The sequence below is a fragment of the Vulpes lagopus genome, chromosome 6 (genome assembly GCF_018345385.1).
Source record: "Vulpes lagopus strain Blue_001 chromosome 6, ASM1834538v1, whole genome shotgun sequence".
NCBI classification, from domain to species: Eukaryota; Metazoa; Chordata; class Mammalia; order Carnivora; family Canidae; genus Vulpes; species Vulpes lagopus.
Window position 1 is genome coordinate 82325821 of NC_054829.1, and position 12217 is coordinate 82338037.

A 12217-nucleotide genomic window follows, 5' to 3' on the forward strand; every position below is an offset into this window, starting at 1 on the left:
CACAGCACATTTTTACTTTCCCAGGTTGTTCTCTCTCCAGGGTTAAGTGGTCGGGATCGACCGTATTCTGTCCCACTGACACAGATATGCACTGTATGGAAGCTGGCCCAATGCTAATCTTACACACCCTCATCTAGTTCTTCTTTTTCTTTTTCTTCTTCTTCTTCTTCTTCTTCTTCTTCTTCTTCTTCTTCTTCTTCTTCTTCTTCTTCTTCTTCAAGATTTTATTTATTTATTTGACACAGAGAGAGAACACAAGTAGGGGCAGAGAGAGAGAAGGAGAAGCAGGCTACCTGCCAAGCAGAAAGTCTGATATGGGACTACCCCAGGACCCTGGGATCATGATCTGAGCCAAAGGCAGATGCCTAACCAACTGAGCCACCTGGGGTCTCGAACCTCTCACCTAGTTCTAAGTGACACGGTTATAAACCTCAGACCCATGAAGTACTGACATTTCCAATGGAAAACTGTAAGAATTCTAATATTCCACTAGATGGAAGGCTGTATGAAGGCAAGGATCGTGACTATGTTTGCTAATCATTACGCCCACTGTGCCTAGCTCAGTGCTTGGCATAGAGTAGGTGCTCTGTAAACATTTGTTAAATGGATGAAAAAAATTCCAGCATACATGTGGGCCTGGACAAAGTATGCATCATTCAAATTTGTTGATTTCTAAAAATACTTTTTAAAATCATTCATTCATTTCTCATTTTTTTAGCAAGCTGTCATTGAGTAAGCCTTCTACATGATAGGGACCAAAACACAAAAATGAATAAGACAGTATGCTGATTCTCATAAAGAAGAAGGGGAACAGTATTTACCGAGTATAGCTATAAGTTGGGCACTTTTTATTCATGATATCATCTTTCTAGCAATCCTGTGAGGTAAATATTACTTTCCCCCCCTGCCTTTGCATATAAGGGAAGAGAGGCTTGCACAAAGACCCACATCTGGCAAATGGCAAAGCCAAGAATTTATTCCAGGACCTGGGTACTTCCCTCTGTGATGTACTATCTCCCCAGAGTAAAGTTAAAATCACAGTGTGATGTTCTGCTATGTGATACTATGTTAAGGAAACTTAGCTTATCAGAAATTGAGTTGTAAATAAATAGTTTCATGGGGAAAAGAGAAGTATTTTATGTTCTCAATTGCAAGTTACTTATGTGGGGAAAAAAATTAATAATAGAGGTGCTTTAAAACCACATCAAAAGTGAGTACTTGAAGGCTAGAAATAAAAAATTGCTCAAACAAAACACATGAAAATTACCAAGTTAAGTCCTAAATAGCATTCAAGACCCAAGTCAAAAGAGTTTCTAAATTATCATTATCGGGATCCCTGGGTGGCGCAGCGGTTTGGCGCCTGCCTTTGGCCCAGGGCGCGATCCTGGAGACCCGGGATCGAATCCCACATCAGGCTCCCGGCGCATGGAGCCTGCTTCTCCCTCCGCCTGTGTCTCTGCCTCTCTCTTTCTCTCTGTATGACTATCATAAATAAATAAAGATTAAAAAAAAATTATCATTATCATAACTCATTGTTGTGATAAACAAAGCACAGAATTGAACTAAGATTGTTGAAGTCAAAATAAACTATGCTCTCACTTGTACTACCAACGGTGAAGAAAAGAACATACAACCAAGTAGCTGCCAGCTACTCCTTTGTGCACAATAGCTTTTTCCCTAGAACCCTGGTACTAATTCCCAATTGTGCTTGAATTATAACCAGTAGATATCCATTATATGAACTGTGTTCCCTGAGCAATCTATTGTGTTACAGCCCATGTGCCTCGTAAAGGCTCAAACTATGGGAGGAAAACAGGGAAATAATCCTTAGACATACGAACAACTTGAGGAAACACTCAGGGTCAGGCCATCTTGTAGGGGTGGGAGGCCCCCTGCAGAGGTGGCCACGTGACTTGCACATCTGAAGGTCACAGACAGGCTCTGGGGTTGCCTGCTTCCCTGGACCCTGAAGCAGTTTTGAGAATTGCCATCTCTTCCCGATGAGTGAAAATGCATGGGGCCCAGAATTATCTGCATTCATGTCTCAGCAGAAACTTTGAAGGTAAGTTGTTCCCACCCACCTTACCTGGATCAGATGAGGAACTAGGAAAACAGAAATCCATAATCAACTCAAACTCCAGCAGCTCAGAAAGTCCCAAAGGTGGCTGGGAATGTTCTACTATTGGAATAGTCCTAACGGGTTTGGCCCAGTCCTAGCGCAGCAATGATCCTCTGTTACACTTTTAGAGTTCCCTGCAATTTTCAATGATTTTATAACAACTCTGGGAGAGAAGTCATATTCTGATTTTTACATATGAAGAAACTGGAAATGAGTAAGTAATTCACAGCAGCCAGCAATCATCAGAGTGAGACTCAAATCCTGTCTTCCAGCATCATATTTTTTTTGAGTTTAAAATATTTTGTATTTAAAATTTCATTCATATATGCATTATACTCGAGCCAACACTATTGTGTGCTAATGGAGTTTTAGGAATGAGGATATAAAGGTGAACAAACCAAATGCTTACATAATAATATAACATCAAGTAGAGCTAATGATCCAGGACCATATTCAATAGACCTCTCTCTACCACAAACTTATAGGGTGACCTCAGGGATGTTTTCTAGGAACAGTGGCTTTAGAGTCATACCTACATTTGCCTATCCTGGATGTATCACTTTTAGCCATATAATCTGTCAAGTTCTTTAATGTCATTAAACTTTGGTCCCTCACTTGTAAAACGAGGACATATATAACACTGAGTTCATGGGGTTACGTGAGGGTCAAATGCAATGTGCAGAGAGCATGCTCAGCACAGAACTTGGACCCGGTTAGAGACGGACAAATGTGGAGGGTTTCAGGGCATGGGCTTTGGGTGGAGGTATCTCCCTCATCCTAAGGGGTTTAGTATTCCTAAGGATGCAAAGCCCCGAGGGGACATTTTACCATATCTAAAGCTATAAGGAGACAAACACACAGATGCTTGGGAACCTGAGCAGTGAGGCAGGCATGGGGCTGGAGGAATGACTGCCCCACAGGGGGCAGGTCTATGCCTTCTCCTGTGGTGCCCTCTGTGCTGGGGCCCTAAGGCAGACAGGACCCTCCATCTCCACCTGGAAAGCCATGGAGTTGGCAGCAGCCAGGAATATCCTCAGAGGCAGCTTGGCCTTGTAGGATCTGTGGCTCCACAGGCGATGGGCACCAGCTGTGACGCCCAGAGCAGTCAGGAGGAAGCAGAAGTAGGCTGCAAGACACAAGTAGGGAGAATGTCAACAAATGTCTCCAAGCTTCGACACATCCCCCATGCTTTTTTTCTTTTCTGCATAGGGACCCATGGGAAACGGTGGGAGGAGAAGAATCTGCAATGTGAAGGAAGAATTGATAACTTGGGGGAAATGCAGCCTTTTTGTTGATTTGCAGCTTTCCCATACCAGGCAGATGTGGAGAGAACTTTCCTCAAGGAACTTTGACCTTTGAATGTCATTTTTTCTCTATCGAACAAATCTTTTATTTGCTAATGCTCCATGACAGTTTTGATGCAAAGTCATAATCACATTAGTGTGTATTTGTCACTCAGTCTTACATGCCCACTCTGTGGAGCTGAGATTGATCTCTGTGCTGCCTGTCGCTGGCACCCACGCCAGGAAGAGTGTTATACGAAGGCCATATTTCTAAAAGGCAGTGCCCTTATCATGGCTCCATAGGCCTTGGTTTGAACGAAATGAGACCAGACCTAAAAGCAGTGAAGTGTGGCTCAGGACCAGTAAGAATGAAAATAAAACTGATGGCAGAGACAACTGAGATTTGCCTCCTCAAGATCCCCACTTACACCATCACTATGACCTGGGATGGCAAAGATGGCCAGGTGGTGAAATTTTTAAACCCACTCTAAGTGGAGCTTATTATCTGCCAACACTTAAATATATTATTTTTAAGCCTCAGAGCAGGTAGTATTAGCTCACTTTGCAGTTGAGAAATTGGAACTCTGTGAGTTAAATCCTGTATATAAACCCAAGTCAGCCTGGTCTCTGCCAAAGACCCCATGCTGCCCCCTACGTGGTGCCAGTGGGTTGCTCTTTGTATGAAGACTTGGGAGAGGTTATAAAATATGGTGTAAAGGAGATACACAGGGACCACCCAAAAAAATTACGATTCCTGAGATTATTACAACTGCTATAGTGTTTTAACAGCAATATGCTCACATAATGCTAAATGTCTTGCTTGGATTACCTTATTAAAAACACTTCAAACAATCATATAGGGTTTAGATTATTATTATTAGCCCCATTTTACAGATGAGAAAATCAAGGCTTAAAGAAGTTAACTAATTTCCCAGTGTCACAAAGCTAGGAGGTGTCTTTGCTAAGAGCCAAACTCTAGTGTGTCAGAACCAAGAATTGAGTTCCTAACCACTATGCCTCTGGGTGATACCAGGTAGGTTTTATCTGTACTTCTCTATACCCCACTATCATCCTTAATATTGGGTCCTAATCTAAATTTAAAAGTGAGCTGCTTCCTTACTTAGGGGGAGAACTCAAAACCAAGCTCTAAGTAGGCAGGCTCAGGCAGATTATCTTGCACTATTGCTTCTAGCACTTAGAACATACAGGGCCCTCAAGAAAGAACTGGCAAAGAACAAGTGATCAGCTGTGAGTACATCCCTGAACAATTGTGAATTGTACCAGGACAGAATGAGTTTTTAGAGAGCTCACTATAGCACTTCTTTAGAAGAATCACTAGGGTAACTGCGGTGTCAATATATATATTTAGGGGAGAACCATATTACAGCTCCCAAAAGTCAAGTCTGACAGATCTTGATCTCAATCCATATTTATATGGGTCTAAAAGCAAGACCTGCCTCTGGTACTAAAATTAATGAGTCTCTGAATACATGTGGTTTTCATGAACTTGACAAATCATTCCGTACTTGAGATGTTAAAAAACAATCTGCTCATAAATCACAGAAAGTAACAGTATATAAAAAGCTCTGGTCTCTTTCGTTATTATAATTTAACTTTGGTCATAAGACTATGAAATGCATAGCTTTTTTCCATGTCATCCCTGGCTTTTATGTCTCTACCAAAAATTTTTTTCCCAACTGTCAAGGAGTCATGGAACAAGTGAAATCTGTAATGGAAAAACTCAGCGTGACCCTATTTTTCCAGCAGATTAAGACACTGGACCTTGGCTAAAATAAAATAAATCCCAAGACTCATAAAAAACATTGGCAAAAAAAAAAATCTGTTCAATTCATAGTTTCCAGACAGGGCCTTATCATAGATGATGGCATCATCTTATCCTATTTGGGATCTCCAGTATTTCAGGAGTCACTTACATAGTTGGTCTGCCATGGACAATAGAGGCTGTTGATTTTTCATGGTCCTTCTTCCAGCAACAGGAATGTGGCCATGTAATCCACAGATGGCCTAGTGTAGTATTCCATCTTCTTAGCTCTGGGAGTAAACACCTACCCAATCCTCTCTCTTCTGGCTCAAAGACTAAAGGTCACATACCAAGGTATGATTACAGCAGTAGAGAATGAGACCAAGAAAGTGAGAGGCATGAAGATGGTGGTGATGCCAAGAAGACCTAGAAGGAGAGCTCCCTGCTCTGAGCCACTGGTTGTAGCCCCTATAGTTCTACAGCTCCTTTAATCCTGTGAGCCACATGGTACTTCTCCTAGTTATGTGAGCCAGCAAATTCCCTTTTCTTTTCTTTTCTTTTCTTTTTTTTTCAACATCCCTTTTCTTGCTGAAGTTAGTTTGCTCTGGGTTTCTGCTACTAAAATTCTGTAGAATCTTTAAGGAAGAAAGCAACCTTCTAGCCATCGTCCAAATGAGAACAAACTACAAAAACCCTGGCCTGAGTATGAGGCTGTTTTTTTTTTTTTTTAATTTTTATTTATTTATTTATTTATTTATTTTTTATGATAGTCACAGAGAGAGAGAGAGGGGCAGAGACACAGGCGGAGGGAGAAGCAGGCTCCATGCACCGGGAGCCTGATGTGGGATTCGATCCCGGGTCTCCAGGATCGCGCCCTGGGCCAAAGGCTGCGCCACCCAGGGATCCCCGAGTATGAGGCTGTTCTATTAATAGGACTCAGTTTTCCTATTTGGATAGGAAGCAGATCCTTCCCTAGTTAAGCTTTCAGATAAGACAGCAGCCCACTGGCAGCGTGGCAGGATACAAAATCAATGCCCAGAAATCAGTGGCATTTCTATACACTAACAATGAGACTGAAGAAAGAGAAATTAAGGAGTCAATCCCATTTACAATTGTACCCAAAAGCATAAGATACTTAGGAATAAACCTAACCAAAGAGGTAAAGGATCTATACCCTAAAAACTATAGAACACTTCTGAAAGAAATTGAGGAAGACACAAAGAGATGGAAATATATTCCATGCTCATGGATTGGCAGAATTAATATTGTGAAAATGTCAATGTTACCCAGGGCAATTTACACGTTTAATGCGATCCCTATCAAAATACCATGGACTTTCTTCAGAGAGTTAGAACAGAACTCAACAGAGTGGAATCAGAAAAGACTCCAAATAGCCAGGGGAATTTTTAAAAAGAAAACCATATCTGGGGCATCCCAATGCCAGATTTCAGGTTGTACTACAAAACTGTGGTCATCAAGACAGTGTGGTACTGGCACAAAAACAGACACATAGATCAATGGAACAGAATAGAGAACCCAGAAGTGGACCCTGAACTTTATGGTCAACTAATATTCGATAAAGGAGGAAAGACTATCCATTGGAAGAAAGACAGTCTCTTCAATAAATGGTGCTGGGAAAATTGGACATCCACATGCAGAAGAATGAAACTAGACCACTCTCTTGCACCATACACAAAGACAAACTCAAAATGGATGAAAGATCTAAATGTGAGGCAAGAGTCCATCAAACTCCTAGAGGAGAACACAGGCAACACCCTTTTTGAACTCAGCCACAGTAACTTCTTGCAAGATACATCCACGAAGGCAAAAGAAACAAAAGCAAAAATGAACTATTGGGACTTCATCAAGATAAGAAGCTTTTGCACAGCAAAGGATACAATCAACAAAACTAACAGACAACCTACAGAATGGGAGAAGATATTTGCAAATGACATATCAGATAAAGGGCTAGTTTCCAAGGTCTATAAAGAACTTATTAAACTCAATACCCAAGAAACAAACAATCCAATCATGAAATGTGCAAAAGAGATGAATAGAAATCTCACAGAGGAAGACATAGACATGGCCAACATGCACATGAGAAAATGCTCTGCATCACTTGCCATCAGGGAAATACAAATCAAAACCACAATGAGATACCACCTCACACCAGTGAGAATGGGGAAAATTAACAAGGCAGGAAACCACAAATGTTGGAGAAGATGCGGAGAAAAGGGAACCCTCTTACACTGTTGGTGGGAATGTGAACTGGTGCAGCCACTCTGGAAAACTGTGTGGAGGTTCCTCAAAGAGTTAAAAATAGACCTGCCCTACGACCCAGCAATTGCACTGTCGGGGATTTACCCCAAAGATTCAGATGCAATGAAATGCCGGGACACCTGCACCCCGATGTTTCTAGCAGCAATGGCCACAATAGCCAAACTGTGGAAGGAGCCTCGGTGTCCATCGAAAGATGATGGATAAAGAAGATGTGGTTTATGTATACAATGGAATATTACTCAGCCATTAGAAACGACAATTACCCACCATTTGCTTCAACGTGGATGGAACTGGAGGGTATTATGCTGAGTGAAATAAGTCAATCGGAGAAGGACAAACAGTGTATGTTCTCATTCATTTGGGGAATATAAATAATAGTGAAAGGGAATATAAGGGAAGGGAGAAGAAATGTGTGGGAAATATCAGAAAGGGAGACAGAACATAAAGAGTCCTAATTCTGGGAAACGAACTAGGGGTGGTGGAAGGGGAGGAGGGAGGGGGGTGGGGTGAATGGGTGACGGGCACTGAGGGGGGCACTTGACAGGATGAGCACTGGGTGTTATTCTGTAAGTTGGCAAATTGAACAAAAAAATAAATTGATTATAAAAAAAAAAAAAAAAGCAGCCCAGGCCAACACTGCTGCCTTGTGAGAGATCCTAGAGCTGAGGACCCAGGTCCAGTAGTACCTGCATTCCTACTTCACAAAAACTGTGAGAAAATAAGTGTATATTGCCTTAAGCTGCTAAATTTTGGGTTAATTTGTTCTTCAGCAATAGTTAACAAATGCAAGACCTAAGGAGGAACTTTACCCTTAAGGGAAGGAAGGTATAGTTAGAGTCTTGGTTTAAGAAGAGTTTGCTATCTCTAGGTACAGAAAGTAGATATGTGTTGCAAGGGGATGGGAGAGCAGGAAGGGGAGTGGGAAGTGACTGCTAACAGGTACAAAGATTTGGTGTGAAGGGTGATAAAAATATTCTAGAACTGATTTTGGTAATGTTTGTACAATTCCACGAATATACTAAAAACCAATGAATTATATATGTCAAATAGATGAATTGTAATGAGTTATGACTCAATAAAGTAGTCATTATTCCTATTAGACTTTGTTATTATGTATATTTTCTCAATGTAAAATAAAATAGACATGTCACAAAACAAAACAGAACAAAACAGACAAAAATCAACCACTTGCCTAGGATGCCACCATAGGCATCATCACCCCCTGGATACTTGGCACCACTGGACACTCATGTCATACTGTGGTCCCTTAAGTCTTCCATGGCTGCCAAAAAGAGTCTCATTTGACCCTTCGCCTATGCCTGAATCTGTCAAGGCCCAAGATTCCAAAGAAGAAGCACTGATTTGTCCATGTGTGGATCACAAGCCCAGCTCTTACTGCCAGCAACAAAAGAGGAAGAATCCAGAGTCCCTTTGGTTTTCAAGACGGAAGGCAGAGCCTCCCATCTATTCTGAGTCCTCAACTGGAGCAATGTTTAGAGAATTATTATAGTGAAACCCTCTGGACCATACAACCAGAGAACAGTCCTGGAGAGATGTTAAGGACCAAAAATTTAAACTCCCTTAATTCTGAACCTGATCAGAGGGAGAGACGGACAGCTCCCTTCGAGATCCATCCGTGAGCACCAGACAGAAGCAATTGGCAGAAGTCTGTAACTGTGTGTATTGTCTATTTCCCTCTAGCACCAGAGTGAAAGCTACTAGATAATAATGATAGCTACTATTGACCAAGAACTCTCTATGTGCCAGGCCCTATTCTAAACAATTTATACAGATGAGCCTGAGTGGCTCAGTTGGTTAAGCATCTGACTCATGATTTTGGCTCAGGTCATGATCTCTTGGGTCATGGGACTGAGTCCTGTCTGGCTTCTCGCTTGGCAGAGTCGGCTTGAGATTCTCTCTTCCTTCTCCCTCTGCCCCCCCCCCCATCATGTTCTCTCCCTCCCTCTCAAATAAATAAATCTTGAGAAAAATAAACAATTTATACATAGTAACTCTTAGAATACTCACTTCAAGTCTAGGGGGTGGGTAATATGATCTCCATTTTACATATGAAGGCAATTTGATGGGAAGTGATGCAACCAGGTTGCAATCTAAGGCAGGAAGAGCCCACACTCAATAATATCCCTGCAGGCTGCTTGACCTCTTGGGGTTGCCTTAATTCTAATGGGAGGAGCCTAAATGTATCATGTCCTTTTAGTCAGCTCAAAACATAAGCTGGAAGTCAAGACCCTTGTTTTCTGTTTTGCCTTTGGCAAAGTTCACCAACTGGCAAGTTCACTTCCAAGAATGCCATCACCATCATTCTGCATTCAATTCAGCCGCAGCTTGCCTTGGGAGCACCAGACAACCCAAGGATTCATGAGATAGTTTATTGAGCTCTTATTATAGACCATACACTCAGCTTAGCACTGGGTCTGCAAGTTGACCATGTGAACATGGGTCTTGGTCTCTGAGTTGATAGGAGTTTGAAAAGTAAATTACTTACTATATAATTATAAATTACAGCAAGTGCTGCAGAGGAGACAAACAGAATAATATAAGAGAGATTAAAAGGGGGATAATTTAGGGGCATCTGGCTGGCTCAGTTGGAAGAACGTGTAACTCTTGATCTCAGGATCATGAGACCAAGCCCGACACTGGGTGTAGAGATTGCTAAAAAAATAAATAAATAAAAGGGGGATAATTTAGTTTGGGGGGCTAAACTAAATTAGTGGGAGTGAGAATTAAGCTAACCCCTAAAGGAGGAGGAGGAGGCAAGATTCAGGCAGAGGGACCCACGTGTGAAAAGACCTGGGCTGGAGAAGGAGAGCTGATGAAAAACCTGTATCTGACCACCTTACACCCACTCCGAGTGCTACTAGAACAAAACAAAAACAGAAAATAACAAATGTTGGCATGGATGTGGAGAAATTGGAACCCTTATGAATTGATAGTGGGAGTGAAAAATGATGCAGCCACCATGGCAAAGTTTGGTGGTTCCTCAAAAAGTTAAACATAGAATTACCATATGATCCAGCAATTCTACTTCTGGGTATATACACCCAAAGAATTGAAAGCAAGGACTCAAACAAATACTTGTTCATTCATTTTAATTGCAGCATCATTCACATAGTCAAAGGGTGAAAACACCCTAAATGTTTATGAACAGATGGATGGATGTACGAAATGTGATGTACATACAATGGAATGTTAATTGACCATCCAGTGGAATAGAATTCTGACCCATGCTACAGAACATGGATGAACTTTGAAAACATTATGCTAAGTGAAATCAACCAGACACGAAAGGACAAGTATAGTATGATACCACTTACACAAGGTACCTAGAAGAGGCAAATTCATCAAGTCCCACATCGGGCTCCCTGCATGGAGCCTGCTTCTCCCTCTGCTTATGTCTCTGCTTATCTCTATGTGTCTCTCATGAATAAATAAATAAAATCTTTTTTTAAAAAAAGATACAGATACACATATTTATATATGATTGTCATCACAGCATAATGGTTGAAATGAACCTGGGATTGAATCCCTGGCCTATCACTTATTAGCTTGACAATCTCTAAATCTTGGTTTCTTCACTCATAAAGTGGGGGAAATAGTACCTGCTTTATGACAAACCTGTTATAAAGATTAAGGGAGGTAAGCATGCAAAATGCAAGCCATGCCTGGGGAGCAGTAAGCACATATCACATATCATTACAAATGCCCTTTAAAGGTTTGGGTTTATAAGTTTCGAGAGTCTGACACAATTTCCTTCCAGGTACTATTTCAAGAATTCCCTCGAAAGTGGAACATTTTCACCTCCTGCTGAAAAGCAAAGGGTTTCTCTTTACTGTTGAAACCTGCAAACTTCTACTATACTCACAATAACCACCAGCCTCTCTTTACAATTCCTGCCTCCCTCCACTAAACCATCTTCCCTTGTGCTGTACGTGGGCTGCAAGAAGATATGTTCTCTCTTCCCATGGCATGAATCTTTAAGCAACCGCCTGCATCGTCTAGGAAGATTGAACAGATAAGGATGGAATAAGAGAGAAAAAAATATATTTCATGCATTTTACATACACTGCACGTTTTCCTCACGTGTCCTTCCTGCCTTCACTTAGGTCCAGTTGGAGTGCTCTAAAGTTCTAAGCAAATGCTACTTCTGGAACCTCATTCCATGTATACAAGGCTCATTTCAGACTCTCAGGCTAAGTCAGGCAGCCATGGTGGATGCTCTCTTGCCCTGTTTTTCAGTATGTGATAATTTTCAGCAATTACCACATTGAGAATAGCAGAACCTCCTCAGGCTCTACCACCTGTCCCCACCCTCCAGCATCCATGCCTGTGTACCCTAGATTTCTCCAGGACTAGAGAGGGCCAGTCCATACTCCCTTTAAGGCTGGCCCTCCTTGTGCATCTTACCCGTTGCTATCCTCTCCCATTGCTCTGCAACTCTCCTCTCCTCTCTCTGTCCTCAATACCCTCCCACTATATGATTCCCACCCACCTGCAACCACATGATTTCCCTCATGTTAAAAACATTAAAGAACTTCTTTCGACCCCACGTCTCCACCTAGATCCTATTCCATTTTCCTGTTCCCCTTCCCAGCAAAGCTTTATGCAGGATTGTCTCTTAATAGCAGGAAGTTGTTCACTTCCCGCTCTCTCCTAAGTCCACCAGGTTTCTGTGCCTCTTCCCTCATCTCCATTCCCAGTCCGAACTGCTTTTGCCCAGGTCCTGACAAGACAAAGCTTATCCCTTCCGTCACG

At 41.8% G+C, this 12217-nt stretch overlaps 1 protein-coding gene across 1 annotated transcript in view; it reads right to left on the reverse strand.

Moving 5' to 3' along the window:
* SCD5 (stearoyl-CoA desaturase 5) overlaps positions 1-12217 on the reverse strand; it is a 134173-nt gene that overhangs the window by 58936 nt on the left and 63020 nt on the right. Inside the window, exon 2 of the mRNA XM_041760272.1 lies at positions 3115-3245. Coding sequence (XP_041616206.1) covers positions 3115-3245 — 131 coding nt within the window. The remainder of the gene's footprint in view (positions 1-3114; positions 3246-12217) is intronic.